Source organism: Mixophyes fleayi, chromosome 5 (genome assembly GCF_038048845.1).
Source record: "Mixophyes fleayi isolate aMixFle1 chromosome 5, aMixFle1.hap1, whole genome shotgun sequence".
NCBI lineage: Eukaryota > Metazoa > Chordata > Amphibia > Anura > Limnodynastidae > Mixophyes > Mixophyes fleayi.
The window spans coordinates 262,220,828-262,243,863 of record NC_134406.1 but is presented as its reverse complement, the minus strand read 5'-3'; the positions used below and the strand labels follow the sequence as shown (position 1 = coordinate 262,243,863).

At 40.8% G+C, this 23,036-nt stretch overlaps 1 protein-coding gene across 4 annotated transcripts in view; it reads right to left on the bottom strand.

Annotated features, from left to right (window-relative positions):
• The window catches only part of COL14A1 (collagen type XIV alpha 1 chain), a 134,002-nt gene that overhangs the window by 20,770 nt on the left and 90,196 nt on the right, over positions 1 to 23,036 (bottom strand). For all 4 annotated transcript variants that reach the window (XM_075214011.1, XM_075214008.1, XM_075214012.1 and 1 more), the window contains exons 30-40: positions 22,090 to 22,128; positions 19,792 to 19,930; positions 18,545 to 18,687; positions 18,033 to 18,142; positions 16,916 to 17,074; positions 15,610 to 15,687; positions 14,488 to 14,574; positions 11,939 to 11,992; positions 8,841 to 8,936; positions 6,842 to 6,895; positions 5,358 to 5,411 (exon numbers count right to left, since the gene is read on the bottom strand). In XM_075214011.1, coding sequence (XP_075070112.1) covers positions 5,358 to 5,411; positions 6,842 to 6,895; positions 8,841 to 8,936; positions 11,939 to 11,992; positions 14,488 to 14,574; positions 15,610 to 15,687; positions 16,916 to 17,074; positions 18,033 to 18,142; positions 18,545 to 18,687; positions 19,792 to 19,930; positions 22,090 to 22,128 — 1,013 coding nt within the window. The remainder of the gene's footprint in view (positions 1 to 5,357; positions 5,412 to 6,841; positions 6,896 to 8,840; positions 8,937 to 11,938; positions 11,993 to 14,487; positions 14,575 to 15,609; positions 15,688 to 16,915; positions 17,075 to 18,032; positions 18,143 to 18,544; positions 18,688 to 19,791; positions 19,931 to 22,089; positions 22,129 to 23,036) is intronic.

Genomic DNA, 23,036 nt, shown 5'->3' with positions numbered 1-23,036 from the left:
AGCATGCGTAGTAACAAGGTGACGTAACGATACAAGCTCTAAAATATATAAAAAGAAACCTTATATAAAGTTATTACTAAAAATATAAAAAAATATACAGAAGCTTAATCAGAATACATTTGAGATATAGTTATACTTACAGGGGTGATATTTTTTTCTGTGAAAATGACAGCTGAGCTAATAACTTCACCATGCAGGATAGCGGATCCCTGACATACTAGAATATCAACTTATTACGCTCCTTGGCCATTTAGACCAATAAATGAATTAGACTCATCTGCAACTCAGCTAATTGCTTAATTGATGCCTCCTGGAGAGATCATGACCCCAATGGATTTTATAACTAGTATCTTCCGCTTTATTACACACTATTGTTGAGTTACATGTCTCTTAAGGTACATGCAAATCAGAATAAACACAGAATTGCACAATGTTTTCTGCACGCATTTTATACGCAAAGGCATCCAACTCCACATGAGGCCCTATGGCTCGAAAAACATCTGTTTGAACAAGGTCAAAAGGCCAGAGAAACAACATAGGATAAGACCAATAGATCTCTATGTCGTGTCTTGTATGCTGTTCACAACCCTGATATATGCAAGTTGGCAGGGTAACTCGAGGAAATGATGATATTATTTGTAATTAACAACGTTTTTGCAAACTTAAAAACAAAATCACAAATGCGTTGGGTTCATTAATTGGATAAATATGTAATACCCTACAAATCACAGGTACATTACTGTATGCACTCATTCAGAAAACTATAGTTCCCCAGAGTGCCTCTGGGAAGTTAAATGCAAATTGATTCGGTCATTTTTGGGTGGACAGACTGCAAACTACAGTCCAGGCTGCTCTCTAGAGCCCAAGAATGTACTAGAAGGCTTGAGGGATATACTTGGGAAAAAGGGGAGGACTTGCTAGAGAGAGGATGAGAGTGAAGAGAGCGATATGTGTGGCTGCTGGCTGAACTAATGGAGGATCTTCCCATAAAGAGCCACTGTATTTATGGCTGAATTGTTGTCCTGAGGGATGTTTATAGCCAGCCCAGAAAGCAGTAGCTTTGCGGTATAGGAAAAGACCTAACTTGCCACTGCCCAGGAGATGTCAACAGGACTCGTATGAAGACAGATAAGTTTCTTTTACTTTGCTATGTTCAAGTTATTTAATTAAACTATGTTATTACAACCTCTGATCGGGACTGTAATATTGCTATTGAGAGGTGTTATAGCACTGGCTAAAGGAAAAGTTTGTTCCAGGCAAATCTGATGTATTTAAAGTTATCTACAAGCTGACAAACTGCCTAAAATGGATGCTGATGAGAGAATTGCAGGTTGTTTAACCCTACAGTTGCTGGGAGAGAGTTGCTTATTCCATTAGACGGATTGCTAAGTGGACCGCTGATTTCAACTTGTACAAGTAAATAAGCTTCATGTGTCATATGAAAGTTCGCTTAAACCTGTGGATTATCATTTACCCCATTGGGTTCTATATATCATAGAGTGAACTAGAAAGCATCGAACACGCTGGATTAATCTGTGTTGCATCTCTGCTGATTTTTGTCTGATAAGTATAATCGGTATAATTGCACAATATTGTTGAACCAAGATTCATAAAATGTGATTTATTTTGTGACATGTTGAATAACATTGCATGTTGATGGTATTGTGCTACTACTTATCTACACTACTGCTACTGATCTGCTGCTGTGGTAAATCCTTATGCCACAAGCAAAGAAAATAAACCCACCAGTTTATGCAGTTTTTAGCCCTGTGTTCCTTGATTTATTCTAACACTACTGGGGGGACCTTCACCTCTCTACCATACCACCAGGCCTGTAGAATCCTTCCTTATACTACTTTTGGGGTGCCAACCATCTGCCCCGTTACAAATATAGTAATATTGGTACATAGCTTCATAAATACAGCTTGTGTCCTAACTTTTTTCTTCATTTATTTGGGAATTTAAAAACTGCTAACCTTGGCAGAATAAAGTGAGAAGGATGTTTATTTTTTAGCATTTTCAGGTTCCATTAGATACATTCTATTGGAAAGTGTATCTAACCAATGATCAAGTAAGTGAGGAACACTATGGGTCTATGACATTTAATTCTAAATAAAAAATATCCTTAAAAGTACCTGTCATGATTGTAACATTAGCAGTGCACCCTGAATAATATCCATTTATTAACACACAGAGCTATAAAACTGTGCTCCTCTCTCTCTTACTGTAAAAACCTTAGGCATAGTTTCATTTCACTGTTGATGTGGGCTGAAAGTCTTGTCACACTAATGTCATGTGACCATGTAGAGCCAATGTACTGCAAGCTGGCAGTCTGATGATGTCATCGGATGTTTCTCCGGAGCCCTGTGAGCATGCTCTTGCCAGTACATGGGTGTTTCCCACTCATTAATATTCATTCACATTTATAGCCCAGAAGAAGGATAACGTCATACAGACATGTACAAAGGTGAATATAGAAAAGAATATACAGCTATAAAACACAGATCTGGGGCATATTCAATTAGGTTTCCGGTCTGCGGTAACGTGCGTTACCGTGGAACCTGCACAGTATTGCCGGTAATACGGTATCGCAATAAGGTGAATTCACGTTATTGCGGTACCGTGGATTAACTTCGCGGCCCGTTCCAGCGCGATACCGCGGACTGGAAACCTAATTGAATATGCCCCAGACAATGTAAATGTTTAGTTATGTGTTGTTTGTTCATAGGTGTATGTATTTATTATTTAGGCATAGTCCTATGAGAGCAGGGCAACCTCCCAGATCCTGACCTGTTCGTTGGTGAAGTGGGTGGGGGCAGGGCTAATTGTGTAATCCTGGCTCCGCCCCCTGTTGTAATAGGACCAAATTGGCACGCATCTCGTGGCCACGCCCCCATTAAGCAACAGGGAGATCCCCCCCTCCCGGACGGGAGATCTCCTAAGTAGGCAACTATATACTGTATTTAGGTATATGTTTAATATGCAGTTTTATGTATGTAGACGATACCTTTTAAGGGGATATCCCTTATACATTGTTGTTACTTGTATATTACTGGTGACTTAGAAGTGAAAGTGTTAAACAGCCTTCTCGCAGGTCACTGTTTAAATGTACAGTTCAATCCATTACACATTCCTCTGTGATCTGATGTGTGTTTGGAGCAGTGTTTAGCAATGTGAGAAGCTGAACTAGATGTGTTTAGAATACTCCCTAAACAAAAGTGTTTAGCAATCCATAAGGACTATGCATAGTCTCAAAGAAACAGACAGTAACACTCCGAAATCACATCTACTACAAACATTACTGGTGGAAAGGTCCTAAATGGAATAAATCATTAAATTAATTTCTGGGCTGTCTGCATGTATGCAAAGAGACAGTCTCTTACGTACATGGGTAGTAACGGAAAATACGTGTGATTTGTTAAAAGGACATCCCTTGCTAGACATCCAGCACTGCCGGGGGTTAGCAGGTATATCCCGCTCCCCAAACATGGGTGCACACGGCAATGCAGGGGTTTATTTTATGACACTGCTCCTGTTACATGCAGCCCTGCCCTGGCTAACATATTCACATAAGCGGACCGGTCACCTCCTACCAAACAAAATCACACTGGCCTCCTGAAATAATCTGTGCTGCTGTGAGTCCTCAGATGATCTGATTGGCTGCAGGTTGTTCTATGCCTGCACACTATAAAACTTGGGACAGTCGGGCTAGCTAGCGTCAGAGAGGTGAAATGCTTATTAAGTGTTTACAGTACTAGTGTAAGAGTGATTTATGAATCTTGCTGTTTGTATCTTCAGAAGGATGCGTTCCAGATTCTTATTTAGGGGAAAAAGTGTGTTTTGGCAGAGAACTGATGAAATAAATTAATTTGCAGCAACGATCCCAGCTGCTGAAGAGTCTGTTCACTAATTTACATGATGTTCTTGTCTGTTCCAGCTCTTACCTCAGCCTGACTGCTGAACATGGTCACTAATATCAATTATTTTCTTTTTACCTTGACTGGAAATTGTTTTTGTAATGTTTACAGCCTTATGCTAATGAGAGGGCCGGTGCAAGCCCTGGGGGCGTCCTAGGCGGTGCCCCTCCCCCTCTTGCATGCTCCTCCAATCGACCCTGCTTACCAGGTGGTCCCCTCCGACTGGGAGTGCGTCGCTTGGCTGTGACATCATACACATGCGCCACACTCTCAGCAAATCCCAGACATGGAAGAGCAACAGTCGGTATTCTTACAGGTAAGAAGCTATCAGCTGCTTCTCCTTCATGTCAGTGGCTGGTGCTCCATATGGGGGCGTCGCGGGGGCATTAAAAGCACTGGATGAGTGACATAGTTGCTATAGGTGCCCCCCAAACACCTAGGTTTGCTTATATATTATATATACACCATACTTGCCAACCTTATGTTGGCCGGGTCCGGGAGATCCTGGAGGGCAGGGGGGGTGTATGGGCGGAGGGGGCAGCGCTTCGTGATTTGCGTCATTTTGGGCCCGCCCCGTATGACGTAATGCCTGTTTTGGGTCTTTTAAGACTCCAAACAAACATTACATCCCTTAGGGCAGGGCCAAAATGATGGGAAGCATCACCCCCTCCGCCCGTACATTCCAGCACTAATTTTATATAAGTGGCCAGATGGGCCAGATGCGGGAGACTTGCCAGCTCTCAAGGGAGTCCGTGAGACTGACCCGAATTTCGGGAGTCTCCCGGACATTCCGGGAGAGTTGGCAAGTATGATATACACCGACAAATACTAAGGTGTTAGTGCTCCACTTACTGTGTTCAAGCAATATTTACCTGATTATATATATATATAAATAATGTGTATTTATTTATTTACATACACATAGTTGGCATATCACAATATGTGTGGACAAAAATAACATTTATATCTGATAACAATCATATACATATCAATAGGATCATAACTGGGGATGGTTGCAGAACAGGGGTGCCAAGAGGAAACCAATGAGAAGCCTCAATGTCAGTGACTGCAGCTTCTCATTGGTCCTCCCTCTCTCTGAAACGTCAGGAGGAGGAAAGAGGTCAGCTGACCGGGCCCTAAGCATCCAGGGGCCCCAAGCATCCACAACTATCAGCTTTGCTGCAGCCTTAGCAGAGATATTTTTATTCAGCGCCAGTCATGTGTTCCTGTTATACTGATTAAGGATTAATTGTTCACACCCAACTAACTAGGCTATATCATATATGGCCTGGCGCAGTAAGGGTTAATTTAGCGCTTCGCCGAGCCAGTCTGAGAGACATACACAAGCATGGCCCAGCTAGCTTATTGCCCTTCAATAAATATGCCCCCTGTCTCTACAGCTGGTCTGTTTTTCCTTAGTATATAGATGTGCTATCTCACCCTTTGTCCTGCAATTCCTTCTCGTCCTTGAGGGCCTGCTGGTCCCGGAACCCCCTGTGTATGAAGCACATGAGAAATAGGTGAAAGGTTCAGTTTATATAAAACAATACTGTGTCTGTGACAGGCATGTAACGTAGATACAGTGCTAGATCAGAGAATACGTCTTACACAAGTCCTAACAGCATCATCCTGCCGTCTGCAAATAATAATATGGTGACCTCATCCGCCCCCACCCCAGAGATAACGTAATGATCAGCAGTCATGTTATCTGATTGAATACCACATAGCAGGCTGAGGTAACCTGTAGCTCTTGTGGAACTACAAGTCCCAGCATGCAGTATACATGATGTGATACATACCCCTCCCACCTTAAGGCTTAAACCCTACTTGTCCAAAACTCTGGCACAGAACTCAGTGCCGGTACATGCTGTTAGAAATGTTCTATCCCTTCTAATAAATCAAACTCTTACCGATGAAAGTGCTATTATAAAACAAAACTGTCTTCTTCGTTAACTCAGAAATATTATAGATTATATTTACTTGTATATATTTAGCTGCTAGTTGATTAAAAGTGTGAAAATAGAAAGGAACATTTTGAAAAAAAATCCATCAAAATACAATGCATCAAACTAATTATTAATTTATTGGTGTGCGCTAATTACTATAATAGTGATGATATGGTGATGCCTATTCACTCATTGCTAGGCTTTCCAAATTCCATATCGCCTATCCTTTTTCTACAAAGGGCCCCAACATTCCAGGATCCAGACAAGCAGCAACTGAGCTTAAGACACCAGCACACAAAGAGGGTGAAAACTGCAAGAATGGGTAGAAATGAGCAGTGCACTCTGCCAACTGTCCTGATTCTGGTGGGGCAGTCCTGATTTTAGGCAACTGTCCCACTCAGCCAGGACTTGGTCCTGACACAAGGCCGATCTGGATGCCCTGCTTCTTACTGCTCTGTTCATGAAGGTGTAGCTGTGTGCCCTAACAGTAGTGCACGCATCATTGCACGTGTATTTTAAGTGGATAGGAAGGGGTTGGAGGGAGGTAGCACTGTCCAAAATGACAGCCACCCCCCTTGCATGATGGTCCTTCCCACTGGTGGCATGGTGTTGAAACCGCACCTATAAATCCCACATTTGCTCCTAACTTGGATGTAATATCGTCTACTGCAGCTGGATGTAATACCTTATAACAGCCTATAGGTGGCGATAGGTGCTTTGTTAGCAGCAATATCTTCCCTCCGCTGCGGACCGCGGCTGTGCAGCCCATTTTAACAGGTCTATGAAAGTCCAGAGTTGCTAGCTAATACTCTCAGGTAAGTGCCACCCATGTGGCAAATGCCCAAATTGCCCAATTGCCAATCTGGGCCTGATCCCAGCTCATAAACATTTCTAAAACAGTAGTTTGTTGTTTTGTTTTTTTGGGGGGGGATGGGTGACTAAGAAATTCCAATATTTTGCAATTAAAGATCACCATACCTGATTTCCTTGGACGCCGGCTTCTCCCTTATCTCCTTTTCCTCCTGGTGTACCCTAAAAAAGTAAGGATAATTCCGTATATCTCCAACAAACCTTTGAAGCTGTATGAACAACATGGTGTCCTTACCCCACACGTGAGTCTCGACTACATGTCAAATATACAATTTGCAGTAGCCCAACCACCTGCCTCGCCCGTATAATTATACTCCTACATTCCCTTGCCACGAGTGCCCTCATGCCTCCCTCCCCTTGTCACATGGGCCCCCCTCTCACCTCTTGTAACACATTAAAAGAAATCAACAAACATTAGACAAGGCCCTTCTATTGCACTGGGCTCTGGGTTGTCACCCTACCTGCTCCAGCTATTAATACTGATAATTCAATATAGTTGTATTCACTTAAATACTTTGAAGATTTGCTTTCTAAATTTTCCTGGCTAAAATTTACAAGTACGATTTTAAAGAATAAAATTTTGTGTCATTGTAAACATAGTAAGAAATGTTTGCTATGAAGATAAGGGGCATTCACCCACACTTTGTAAACACTACATTAGCGTTTCTTAAAGGTACTTTTATCTCCTCAAATTTGTATGAAGACGGTCTGCAAATTCTTGTTACTAATTTTTCAGCTGCTTTTGGCTGAAAAATAAGTACCTGTTGTAGTCATTTACCTATCTGCTTGTCTGCTGAAGAATCCGGCCAACCAGTATTGAGTGAGTTTGAAAAGATTTGCATTTATTTCAAGACATTTTTAACTCAACATTTTTTTTCAACTCGAAACCAGTATAATTTCTACATCAATTGTACGTCTTAAGCCCCCCAATAGTATAGAGATGCAGCTTGATGGTGTTAGCAGTAAATGCAAAAGTGGCATTACCCTATTCATACATAATATAATGTACATGTACATTGTACCATATACACAATAAATAATCCTTGAGAATATTATTAGTAAATGCAAAAGTCACATTTAAATATAAAGTATAAGTACAAACACCCCGATATCCATCAAGTGCAGCTTTAAAAACCCAATGGGAATTGTCTCCTCCGCAGAAAACAAATGGAAATGACAAGTAATCCGTATAGACTATGAGTCAATATGATACAGCCGCCAAGCTAATGGATGAATTACTGTCAGTTGGAGGGGTCGATACACAACCAGCCAACTAGTATTGTATCTTGGGATACACCCAAGTCTCAATAAGTCGCTTAGGTGAACTCACTGTACATGCTTGCTCACTCCTGTTCAGCCTAAGATAGGCACAAATCTAGATCATACTTGCCTACTCTCCCGAAAATTTCTGGGAGGCTCCTGAATTTCAGGGAGACATCCTGGACTCCCAGAAGAGTAGGCATCCTCCTGTATCATTGTGGGGCGGAGCTTAATGACACAATGGTGCCGTTAAGCCCCGGCCCCCACTTTGTAATGCATGGATTTCGAGATTTCTTAGCAGGGTGCGGGGTCAAATTGCAATGATTCATCGAGCCCTGCCCCCACACGCTCACTTCTTTCCCCGGAGCCTAACTTGAAAAGGTTGGCAAGTATGATCTAGATACGGATGCATCCTGATTATCATGTGGGCAGCACAGTGGCTCAGTGGTTCACAGCACTGGGGTCATGAGTTCAATACCCGACCAATGGCCTTATCTCATCTCCCTCCAACACCCAATAGGATTCCCTCAGACCCCTCTGCAGTTATTGTCTATCCGTCTTGGAATGCAACGTAAAAGAACTCTTCTCTGGCCAAAGCCATTAAATAGCTCATCTGTCTTCTACATGATATTTATAGGTTTTCAGGCACTGATTATATGCCCTATTAAAACTCAAAATTGTTTGGATTTTCTTAGTCCTGTTTATATTAGTTAATCTGGTAATGCCAATTAAAGACTCCATATAGTAAAGCTTGTTTAGGAAGTTTCCAGTGATGTCAAAATATCACATTTACAAATTTCCCCGTGTGATAATTACTGTCCCAGTTAATGACGTATATATATCTTACCGAAGGTCCTTGAATGGAATGACCGCTTGGCCCTTGCGGCCCAGGTGGTCCTTGGGTTCCCGCTGGACCTACTGGACCTTGAGGTCCATCAGACCCCTATAAATTGAAACAAATATTCACATTGTTATTGTGGCTCATTCCTCGTGTGTGTGTGTGTGTGTGTATATATATATATATATATATATATATATATATATAAAAGCATATACAGACATACAGAAAAATACACACATATATGTTTATACATATGGCAAGATATTAGTGTTCAGGGTTGCACTGAATGGCAGATTTTCAGGGCTGCGTTCTCATAAGTTGTGTGGTCTGATAATGAAAGAGTGACCTAATATTTACCTGTGATTGCTAGAACTGTGGGCAAAGGGACTTACAGCATTGGTACCTTAATTATAACCAATCACGGTGAACAGGGCAACCTCTAATTTAAAAGTTACACAGATAACTACTGCAGTGTAAGGATGTTTAATGGTTATAATATTTGATGGAAACCATTTGAAATATGCAAAGTAAATTATAGGTGTCTGCTGTAATTTTAATAGTCATGTTGATATACATTGTGGTTACACTGCATTGTATATGGTTACATGTGGTTATTACTGCATATTATATGGTTACACTGCATATTATATGGTTACACTGCATTGTATATGGTTAAATGTGGTTACACTGCATAGCGTATGATTACACTGCATTGTATATGGTTAAATGTGGTTACACTGCATAGCATATGGTTGCACTGCATTGTATATGGTTAAATGTGGTTACACTGCATAGCGTATGATTACACTGCATTGTACATGGTTAAATGTGGTTACACTGCATAGTGTATGGTTACACTGCATTGTATATGGTTAAATGTGGTTACACTGCATAGTAGATGGTTACATTGTGGTTACACTGCATAGTATATGGTTACATGTGGTTACACTGCATAGTATATGGTTATATTGTGATTATACTGCATAGTAGATGGTTACATTGTGGTTACACTGCATAGCGTATGGTCACACTGCACTGTATATGGTTAAATGTGGTTACACTGCATAGTATATGGTTACACTGCATTGTATATGGCTATACTGCATTGTATGTGGTTAAATGTGGTTACACTGCATAGTAGATGGTTACATTGTGGTTACACTGCATAGTATATGGTTGCATGTGGTTACACTGCATAGTATATGGTTAAATGTGGTTATACTGCATAGCGTATGGTTACATTGTGGTTACACTGCATAGCGTATGGTTACACTTCATAGTATATGGTTAAATGCAGTTACACTACATAGTAGATGGTTACATTGTGGTTACGCTGCATTGTATATGGTTAAATGTGGTTACACTGCATAGTATATGGTTACACTGCATTGAATAAGGTTAAATGTGGTTACACTGCATAGCGTATGGTTACACTGCATTGTATATGGTTAAATGTGGTTACACTGCATAGTAGATGGTTACATTGTGGTTACACTGCATAGTGTATGGTTACACTGCATAGTGTATGGTTAAATGTGGTTACACTGCATAGTAGATGATTACACTGCATAGTATATGGTTAAATGTGGCTACACTGCATAGTATATGGTTAAATGTGGTTACACTGCATAGTAGATGGTTACATTGTGGTTACACTGTATAGCATATGGTTACACTGCAGTGTATGGTTAAATGTGGTTACACTGCATATTAGATGATTACACTGTATAGTATATGGTTAAATGTGGTTACACTGTATAGTAGATGGTTACATTGTGGTTACACTGTATAGCATATGGTTACACTGCATAGTGTATGGTTAAATGTGGTTACACTGCATAGTAGATGGTTACATTGTGGTTACACTGTATAGCATATGGTTACACTGCAGTGTATGGTTAAATGTGGTTACACTGCATATTAGATGATTACACTGTATAGTATATGGTTAAATGTGGTTACACTGTATAGTAGATGGTTACATTGTGGTTACACTGTATAGCATATGGTTACACTGCATAGTGTATGGTTAAATGTGGTTACACTGCATAGTAGATGATTACCCTGCATAGTATATGGTTAAATGTGGTTACACTGCATAGTAGATGGTTATATTGTGGTTACACTGCATAGTAGATGGTTAAATGTGGTTACACTGCACAGTATATGGTTAAATGTGATTACACTGCATAGTAGATGGTTATGTTGTGGTTACACTCCATAGTAAATGGTTACATTGTGGTTACACTGTATAATAGATGGATATGTTGTGGTTACACTGCATAGTATATGGTTACACTGCATAGTATTTGGTTACATTGTGGTTGCACTGCATAGTATATGGTTACACTGCAGAGTATATGTTACATTGTGGTTACACTGCATAGTATATGGTTAAATGTGGTTATACTGCATAGTAGATGGTTACATTGTGGTTACACTGCATAACGTATGGTTACACTTCATTGTATATGGTTAAATGCAGTTACACTGCATAGTAGATGGTTACATTGTGGTTATGCTGCATGGTATATGGTTAAATGTGGTTACACTGCATAGTATATGGTTACACTGCATTGTATATGGTTAAATGTGGTTACACTGCATAGCAGATGGTTAAATGTGGTTACACTGCACAGTAGATGGTTAAATGTGGTTACACTGCATAGTAGATGGTTATGTTGTGGTTACACTGCATAGTAAATGGTTACATTGTGGTTACACTGTATAATAGATGGATATGTTGTGGTTACACTGCATAGTATTTGGTTACATTGTGGTTGCACTGCATAGTATATGGTTACACTGCAGAGTATATGGTTACATTGTGGTTGCACTGCATAGTATATGGTTACACTGCAGAGTATATGGTTACATTGTGGTTACACTGCATAGTATATGGTTACACTGCATAGTAGATGGTTACGTTGTGGTTACACTGCATAGTAGATGGTTACGTTGTGGTTACACTCCATAGTAGATGGTTACGTTGTGGTTACACTGCATAGTATATTGTTACATTGTGGTTACACTGCATAGTATAACTTTGTGGGGAAAATCATTATCGTGTAATGTAAAAAATTTAAAAAATCTGAGAAACTTACAGGTGAACCTGTTTCCCCTTGTGATCCTTTGGGTCCCCTCATTCCTGCACCACCCTAAAAAATACAAAATTAAAGAAGATTGTGTCACTGAGAGCATTGACACACTTTTATAATTGAATGTTATTAATACATGTGACAGATCATAGCATTCCTAATGAAGCAATTCCTAAATTGCTTTACATTGTTTTCAGCTGCTTTCTGTGATATTATATCTTATCCTGACCTGTCGCCCTCACGTCTACACTTCAAAGCCCTCACATACCTGACAGACAATATCTGATACAGTGATTGTATCATTTTCTCTACAGGGGAAAATGTATCAAAGTTATATTAATGGCTCAGGCAAGCCTCATAGCATTGTGTAGGGTTTTATTTTATAGCTCAGTGTAATGGACTGAAAGATTTTCTATTGGTCCCTGAACACAATCGTGGTACCAGGACAATGTCACGCTGATGTGTAGGGGTCAGACTTTCAGTCGTTGGTGAAATCATTACTGAAATTAGATCTGAAGTAAGATTAACAGCTGTGAAATCTGGTGCACTAGCACGATTGTTCAAAAAAGGTGCTGTATCCCATAGCAACCAATTAGATGTATCATATGGGCTGTAGCATCCTTTATGTACAGTTATTTCAACTTGTACACCAATTTTCATAACGGCCCCCCCCCCCCCCCTTTCCCCCATTTGCTTGGTGCTCACTGGAAGACTCACCAGCATCCAAATATCCATATAGAAATCTGAAAAACTGTGTCAGTATTGCTAATAATTCATTAACGCTAAGCTGACTTGTCAGGCAGACTTCTGCACCTGGTGAATGTACATTGGAAACATCTGTTAGTTACCAGCGATCTGTACGTTCTGTGTAATCAGTATTTCTCTCCCTAAGATGATTGATTAACCACAAAATGTCTTAACTGTTAATTACTCAGTCACTTTTGTGAAAAACACAATATAATATCCATGACCAGATGGTGGCGCTGTTGCCATCTATAGAAACCTTCCAATGCTGTGGATTACAATATATAGATAAATCAATGCCCATATGCTGTATTTAAAATGGACGGACGACATGAATGAATGAATGGATTAAGCAATTAAATATCTTTAAAATGGTAATGGTACGATAATTGATATAAAGTTAAAAAAATCTCCACAGATCTAAAAGTTAGACATTCATTTTGGAGCATTCCCTTTCAGACTGATTGCAGGGTTTAGAGGAGAGCAATGGTAACCTGCCCATAGTTCAGCAGCATAGCGGGGGGGGGGGGGGGGGGGGGGGGCGGGGGGGCGGACCACAAGCAGCCATTTTGTGGGCTGAACCAATATTCATCCTTGTGTCTCGGTAAATCCGCTAGTTCCCGCTCTCATGAATAATAGCTCCACCCACAATATGGCTACATCCACTGTGTGTAAGGGATGGGTACACTCTAACAAAAATTGTATTATTTGAACACTAAAGATGGCCACACAGAGTATACATGCCAACTTTTGAGTTCTCCCTTGCGGGGGGGGGGGGGGGGGGTAGGGGGGGGAGATCTCGCTATTGATTTTTATTTATTTACTTATTAATTATTATTAATTTTTTTTATTATTAATTTTTTGGGGGAGGGGGGCGTGGTCAAGTAGGACACATCATTTATCCCCCCCCATCTAAGCTGTCACAACCATTTTAGCCTATTACAGCAAGTGGGGGCTGCCATGACGCGTGTATCGCAATGCTAAGCCCTGCCCCCACCAGTTATCTAACCGAATGGACAATCCGGGAGAGTATCCAACATTAATACAGAGGTCATACCCCCCCCCCAGGGTCCACAGGTGGTACAGTCCCTATTTGAGGACACTATTCCACCAATCCATTTGGGATATTTTTGTCCTCGGGGTGGGATAGTTGGGAGGTATATAGAGAAACGGCGAACGGGTATTGTTAGAGTGAAAGGGAGGGTTAAGGGAAAGCCTTGACCGTCAAAGTGCTAGGCACGCCCTGGGGATTTGGCCACACCCACACGGTGACCTGGCCACTCCCCATTTGACATAGTCACGCCCCTGACTGATTCCGAGGATTCCAAAATTGATTGAGAGGTATGCAGGGGCTGATGTCAAATTTGGCCACACAATTAGGTTGCCAATTTAGGGACTGAAGGGCCGTGATCCGTCCAATTTCGGATTATTATCAGACACTTTGTGATTGTTTTCGGGCCACAAATGCTGCGATCTCAAGTCAGTTGCCAAAACTAGGCTGTGTGTGGCCAATATGACTGCAGCACTAAAGGAATCTCTGCTGGAAAGATAAGAAAGGCCTGGGGGCCAATTGGCCCTGTGCCCTGCTTGCCTGCTTTATACTGTAGTTATTGCATATTTTCCATTCTAAGATATTAATATGTCGACATGATTTCAGATTAGTTATCTAATATTGAGCTGTGCAATTCTCTTTCTGGCGTCTGAGAACGAGGCAGCCCCTCAATCATCTCATCTGCTGCAGCTCCAGCATAAAACATGTCCTGACACTTGCAGCTGTTACGTGTCAGAGCACAACCAGCGATGCTTCATACCGGAGGTCCTGGGGGCCCGGCTATCCCTTTACTTTCCTCGGTGCAGGAGCAGGTACTTGGGAGAGGTGGGCAGGTTGCTTCATCTCTCTGAAAAAGAATAATATCTCTTTAAAGAATAGCTGTAAAAAAACATAAAAAATAAATTTTAATGTAATGTCTAAAGTAACATATAAATTATAATATAACAGTAACTGCAATAGGAGGGATAATATCCTCCCTTACTGTACATTATAGGGACATTAGAAGTCGCCACGGAATTCCGTGGCTCCATAATTAGCAGGAGCTGCAATTTTTTTTCTTAATGAAACACAAGTTGTAAATTAGAAAATATTTTTTTCAATCAATCCATAATGACTCCTACACAGTGATACATTATACAACACTATACAAACAAACATGTACATACAATGTATACTGAATTGAGGACACCACTATGTATCATTTGTCAGTGATTATGCTATATATTTATCAAACATCTAAAAAAGAAAAGTGGAGGCGTTGCCCATAGCAACCAATCAGATTCTAGTGATCATTTATCGAATACATTCTAGAAAATGATAGCTAGAATCTGATTGGTTGCTTTGGGAAACCTTAAGAATATTCCGGGTGGGTGCGTTCTGCTAGTTTATCACGCTCTACGAGTATATGATCAGTGGGCAAAGTGGAAATTTAGAAGTGGTGGTATGAAAAATATTAGTCAATGGAATGTGGTAGTGTTACAATAAAGGCAGAAGGAGAAGTGGCAGTATGACATACCACCGTATAACCCCCACTTCCACCACATTCCTATCTGTCGAGTGATCTATTCCATGTTCCTCATGCACTTCCCTTACATTGGACCCACTTACGTTATATGTGTGCAGTGTCAGATCCCCAGGGATACTGTGGAAATCCATGGTGGGCAACACTGCCCAAGGGGTTTGCCCCCTCCACTATGCATGTACAGGGAAGGGGAGTGAGGTGGTTAAGTGCTAGCCACACCCTCCGCGGGCTGACCACGCCTCCTCCGGTTGCGCAATATATCGTGCCCCCTGTTATTACCGTTGTGCCCTTCATACCCCAGTCTAAAACTGTGTGTTTGTTACATTACTGAGAGGAAAAGTAAAGTGATCCAGTTCTCACCATAGCCGGAAGCTCACAGCACTTATCCCGACTGGCCCACGAAGACGCACATACGATATCAAACATCTGCAGCTGGAACTGGAAAAAACAGAAATATGTAAATTAGACATCAAGGGCCTGATTCATTAAGGTCCCCAGGCAGTCCTTGACCCCGGTACCTGATACCTACCCCCCCCCCCCCCCCCCCTAAGTGGGCCCTAAGTGCAGGATGTGAACTCAGTATATCCAATTATATCCATCAATTCTAATAGTCCTACAACCCTAATTTTAATGCAATAACAACTCAGATTTTACTTTCAGGACAGAGTGCAAAATTAGTGCAATATATTCCTTGATATCGTTCCACTTTACCTGGCAAGCTTAGCACGTAGTCACAACTCAGGTATCTAATTTAATCATAGATCACAAAAAACAATGCTGTGCCGTAATCCATAGCAACCAATCAGCTGCCAGCTTTTAGCAGTCTAGTATAGTCAGGCATATGAAAGCAGCGTCTGATTGGTTGCTGGGCTACAGCACGTATTGTACCATACTTCTATAAATTCCTAATTGGATAATCTGCCTCTGGTGTGTCCGGACCACTGATCAGTACAGACACGCCCAATAACAGTGCGATACGCCACGTTTACAGTATGCCACGCCTTTTCAGGGGTATGGTTCTACTTAAGCTGTTTTGGTAAACAAGTGTTTTAAATAGTCCGATACCGCAAGTTTCAGTCACAAGTGTAAAAAGCTACATAATAGAATTCACTAAATATTTATACTTCTATCTCAACACAAAAACTTTCAATAACATCCATTCTGAACAGAAGGACATTTTTCAGTAAGTGGGCAGCTTGGTAAACCAATAAAACGTCTAAGACATTCAGGAAAACACAAGACTTCCTTTCCGTCTACCAAACAATAGGATCCTTTAATTCCAAGGCCTCGTTGCGTTGACGTTGTTGGTTCTTACTGGAATACAGCCACACGGCTAGTTCTCCTACATGCCCTTTCATTGTGAGTGGGGTCGGACTATTCACATACAGACCATGACGTATAATGCTCTTTTTGTTTTGGGCCAATCTCCAACAATCTATTATTTTTTTTATTACCACTTGTTTAAGCTGTGTTTGCGTTAACAGATTTGCTTCATTCTGTGGTCGGACAATAGAACAATCTAATAAATGTAAATATATTGCCTAACAGGATAACACACACCCCAGGAATTTACTGAGTGGGTTTACTGATGAATGGATCATTGTGTTTGCCGGGTCCTTCTGATATATGTGGTGTAGTTACTGTGTGTCTTTCTGTTGCCACTTACGGGAGCAGAGTTGTCCTTCGGTCCCCTGGATCGTACCATCCTTCCCAGAACTTCCAAACCATCAACGGTGATATTTCCGGCAGCGTTTATTGGCTTTTCAGCGACTTGTTTACAGTCAATAACTAGTTTAGCTGTTGTCTTGGTAATAACGATGTGTATCTTTAAAAAAAATAAATAAAGTTAAATTATGACAAGTTACTAACAAGTTGAATGTATGAAATAGTTGTCATGTATAGTCCTAATCTACGCCTCAATCTTCCTGCATCAGAAACCTCACGTCACTACTGTGCTTTTGGGGGACCCTGCTCTTTCCAATATCAAAGTATCAGTCTGTGGCTTTCTGCTGCCTTCATTACCATCCTCACATCATGTCACTGCCCCAGTCACATGCACCCTGTCCTCACTAACATATCACTCGTCTCCTGATATACTCTGTGCTGCTGGGGATCGCTGCTCCTTCCACTATATAACTCTCAGTCTGTGGCTTCCTGCTGACTCCATTCCCCTCCTCACCTCATGTCACTGCCCCTGTCACATGCAGTCCTGTCCTCTCTAACACATCAGTCATCTCCTGATATATTCTGTGCTGCTGGGGGACCCTGCTCCTTCCACTATATAACTCTCAGTCTGTGGCTTCCTGTTGCCTTCATTGCCATCCTCACATCATGTCACTGCCCTTCTGTCCTCCTCACTTACACAATCACACAGGTAGACTAGCTACTACATCCCACAAGTGAAGCATTATTTTGTCCTGAAATAGTCTGTGCTGCTGTGAGAATTGTGAGGACCTGATTTGCTGCAGTAGTTCTATGCCCGCCCACTTCCAAGATTTTGGGCCCACCTGCCCATTCATCCTCCTTCTCCCAGAAGAGAAGGAGGATTAATACAATAGAATAAGGTGATTAGACGTTAATCAAGCCCACTGTAAACATGTGGCTGGGTAATTCAAAAGTCACTTTAAAACTAATTATTTTGGAGATCTAAGATTGCAGGGTAGTAGTTTCTATTTTGTTGCAGAAAAACAATCCCCATCAGCTGCAGAATACATTTACTATGATGTTTATACCGTTGCTGTTCTTTAATCATGTTGAACATGTAGAAGACGTGTGAACCTCACCTTGTGGAAACTACCATGATAGATCTTCTTAACCTCAGGTCCTTCAAATGTAATTGTTTGAAACTGTGCCTTGTAGTCATAATTGAAATAAGTTAAAGTTTTTCCATTATCTGCACAGAGAAAAATTTAATATGAATATAGGCACGAGAAATACAGTAATGTAAAATCAGATATACACACATCTATGTAGATAGGGTAACGGATGACAAAATGTATTTTATAGACAGGGAAAACAGAGAAACTTAGACCTCAATATTGCCAACAAAATTATCTTTTATAACACAGACTTCCAACCGTTTTACAAAACAATTTAATCAAAATAAATGATTAAACTTTATCTTTAAGTCTTAATACTGTCCATTTTATAGGTACGCTCTGTCACCCTGCAATGAATTTCATTTTGATTACTTTCATCCTACAAAGAAATTAAACACATGACCCTATGAGCCATAGGTGAGATTTTTATACAAATAAAAATGTCCTCTTTAATAAATGTGAAAATGAAAACATACTGTCCAGTATTACGCCAACCAATGGTTCATATTCTTTATTTAGGATTTCCCAGAGTGCAAATGGTTCCTTGGGAGTGTCGGGAAGAATTCGGAACAGGAAGGAAACAGTGTAATCTGACGGAAGACCTTCCGGGTGAACATATCTGTGAATAAGAAGGAAATGATTAGGGTTGGAGCCTTTGTACAGAGATATAATATACTGATATAATTTTACAGTGTTATTATTACTCTGTATCTGTCTGTCTGTCTGTCTGTGGAATCTGAAAGTATTTTTTTATGTGTGGAATTATAGTAATAACTCTATTAGGTTCAATAAATATTACACTATAGTACTAAAATATTAAATAGAAAGCACCATGGCCTATTATTAATTGTGCACACTAATTGAATAAATTAGATAAATGTCTGATGTTTGAAAATGAATCAAGTCATGGGGCCTGATTCATCAAGGATCTTAACTTGAGAAACTTCTTATTTCAGTCTCCTGGACAAAACCATGTTACAATGCAAGGGGTGCAAATTAGTATTCTGTTTTGCACATAAGTTAAATGCTGACTGTTTTTTCATGTAGCACACAAATATCAACTTTAAATTTCAGTGTACAAATAAGCTATCAAGTATTTGTGTGTTATATGAAAAAGCAGTCAGTATGTAACTTATGTGCAAAACAGAATACTAATTTGCACCCCTTGCATTGTAACATGGTTTTGTCCAGGAGACTGAAATAAGAAGTTTCTCAAGTTAAGATCCTTATTGAATCAGGCCCCATGAAATCTAACTTTCCAATGTGCAAAATGCATTTGTCATTCCGGAGCCAAACTTCTCGGGAAAATTAATTGGGAAAGGCTGTGGCAGAGAAACACTTGTTCAAGGGGAACTGGTACCATTATTTTATTTATTTTGGAACCCCATTCTTGAAATGCAGACCACTGAAATTTTAGGTCCCCAGGAGGTGCTGCCTGCAGGATTCAGGGTTTAACAAAATTAGCTTTCTACTATTCTTAAGAAAACAATGCTGGAGAATTCTAGTTCCATTGTATCTGTATTTCCGAACAGTTGTGGTAGGGCGACCAGTACACCACCAAAATAGTAATAGAATCTGCAGATAATCACATGCTAATTAGCATCACCGTGTTCACTAGTACACAGGGCAGAAAAGCATAACACTCTGTCATTTCTATTACAACACAACAATATATCCCCGATCTCACATGTTGAACATATTTGGGTATAAGATTTGTACATACTTGGTAGGCTGAGATACCAAAGCGTCTTTATGTATCCGGTAACACGGGAAGTTATTGAACGTTCCAGGTTCCATGGAGACCCCATCCATGGCTGCGTATTCCTTCTCCACCAAGCCAAACATTTCCATCATTTTAAACCCTGGAAAATGTACATGGAAAATGAGAGTATTAACACGGACATATTTCTGCTCATTAACCTCAGAAAGGACACTATGAAGAAAGTATTAATTTATTATCCACTAAGTAAGCTGCTGTAAATCATCTAGAGGGGGAGGCTGGTGCGCTCAGAATGGTCGTAGAGAAAGAGATTTTACGCGCATACGTAGAGTTCCACGCATCCTACAAAATATATTGTCAATTTCAATTTCACAGCACAGAAATCATTTTGTTGTGCTGCAACATATAGGTGGTGGCGTAACATGTATTTTATTACACTATAAACATATTAGCAGCACTCTAAGCATTTTGAAACAGCAACAAAAAGACTTGCTTATTTTTCTGACACTAAATGTATCCAAACAGTTATCTAATTAAGGTGGAGGGGGGGGGGGGGGGTGTTTAAACTTCAGGTGACTTTAATTTATTGGCTTGTATTTGTAACTTTTACTAAATCTGTTGCTTTTAAGCTTCTTTCAGTGCTTTTCAGCCTTGTCTTTAAATGAGAAGGATTTATATTTGGTATCTTGGGTTATGATATAAAGCTGCTATCTAAATAAAACTGTATCCAATGCAAAGATCCCAGCAGAAATTTGTCGTACCCTTTGGCAACGAAAATAAAAAATCTCTGCCTAATGATATTAGGACAATGATATAAAGCACGGGGCGAAGTCATAAAGAAAAAGCAATGTTTTGTATTTAGTGAAAGCTGCACGTACAAGTCAATAAATGAAGGCCGTCTTAAAGTAGGAAACCCCATCGATGTTAATTTAGAGTTGCCTTCTCTCTTGGACTATCTGGGACAATTCCAAAATAATGGTAGCGCTCCTGGACTCCCAGGAGATTAGACAAATATCCTTCCCAGGAGCCTTCTGAGTTCCAGCAAACACCAGCGGCAGTAAGCCCAATTATTGTTGAACCACCATGGTGTTTGGCGCTGCCAGCAGTTGTAGGTGCAGGGCTCAACGTTTCACCTATCCGTTTTATATCCACCAATCATCTGCCGTATCCTCCACTTGTGACCAATCTACTGCCTGGCTTAGACTGGGCCCCTCTCCTCCTCATTCTCAAGGGAGGAGCTTGCGTGGTGACTCCAGAGGTATCAGAAGACTGACCCAGGGTACAATTACTTATTTCAAATTAAAAACAAGTGGGGCAGGTGCAGGAAGCCTTGGAGACAAAGGAGATCATTTATTAATATAAAATTGTTGGAAGGGGGCTTTATTCAATTAACATAGGAGTGGGAGTAGGGAAGGTTTTAGAAGCACTGGGGAGGGTGTTTAGAGGGTCCTCCATGGATTTATTAAGTTAGTGTAAGTGGCGGCAATCTTCAAACTTTGACACGTTCCTTGGCTGGCCCTTGGCACACTCCTTCTGCCTAGCATGATACATTGTAAATAGTCGGTCATTAAAGTCTCCAAAAGACATCAACTTGACTTTAATGCATTCATGGGCTAAAATCTAGAAAAGAAAAGCTAATTCTGGCATTGTCCTGGGCAATCAGGACAAATGGGAACTCTGCTCCTGAAGTAAAGACTCTCTCCAGCAGACCGAGGCAACATGTGGACCCCTCAACCGTGGAATCTCAATCTCAAACCTCTGTTGATAATCCTGGGACTTGTAGTTTCACAGCGGATGAAGAGCCACCTAGTCGGCCTTGTATATCACAGCAACCATTCTTGTACAAACTGACTTAAACAAGGTGAACAAACCTCAAGGTTATTTAGAACGAGACAGACAAAGACGTGATCTCGGCCGAGAACTTTAATCCACGGCATTAGCATCAATCCATAGGCAAACCGAGGGGGGGGGGGGTTTCTAGTGCTTGGAAACCCCCCTCCAAGCCTGGGGAACTGTATAATTGAGGTGGCTGGACCCTGCTCTTGCCTCACACGGCTCTGCTTGAAAAGGGAGATCTGCGTGCACCTAACAGTAGTGCAGGCAGCATTGTCCATGTATATAATGGGGACAGGAAGAGTTGGAGAGCAGCCAAGCACTGTCTAAAATGATAGCCACTCCCCCATGCATGCTGGTCACGCCCACTGGCGGCATGGTGTGGAAACCCCCCTCTACAAATCCTGCGTTTGCCCCTGCATCATCCACACAATCAGAAACACTCCACACAAAGGAAGGACGTATTACCTGTTACACTGCTGCCTTGTATGTACGCCCAAGGACAAGCTGAAAAATACAGAAGTATATAAGTATCAAAGGAAACAGGGACAAGTGAGTTGTATACTTAACTAGTAACTGAAAGTGATGTATTTAATAAAATGGTGCAAAGAGCAATTACATGTTCGTTAACTATAGCAACCAATCAGATCTCACCTTTCATTAGTCTGCCTACACCAGCTGGTAAAAGTTGATATCTGATTGGCTACTGTGGACAACATCACATCATTGAGGTAATTTTCAGGTGGGGTTGAGAAGTTTGGTCGAAATTTATACTGAACATCAGATTTTATATATATTTATTTTTACAGGCAGAGTGTGTTTAACTGACACAAATGGTGGTGTGTTTCATCACAGTGGCTCAGTGGTTATCACTTCATGAGCACTGGGGTCATGAGTTTGATACCTGACCATGGCCTTATCTGTGTGCAGTTTGTATGTTTGCGTTGGATTCCTCCTGGTGCTCTGGTTTCTGGCCACTCTCCAAAAACATACTAGTAGGTTAACTGGCTGCTGACAAAATTAGCACTAGTCTGCGTGTGTGTGTGTGTTAGGGAATTTAGACTGTAAGCTCCGATGGGGCAGGGACTGATGTGAATACTCTCTGTAAAGCGCTGCGGAATTGGTGGCGCTACACAAATAAACGACAATGATAATTAGATTTAAATAAACACACTGGCACCTCTTGTATCATAAAGTCACCAGTCTGCCCTTCCTTGATGCTCCAAGCAAAAGGATTTACGCACCTTCAGCTGTATATTTCTATGGATATTAGAAGTCACCTTGGCCTGTGGCTGGCGGCCTTTTTAGAGTCACAGATCTCCTCTGTGACTTACACAGTAATATCCTTCTCATTTACAGTGGTTGGGCACGTTATCTCATATCTATTAATATCTTTCCATTGTTCTAAAAGAAAA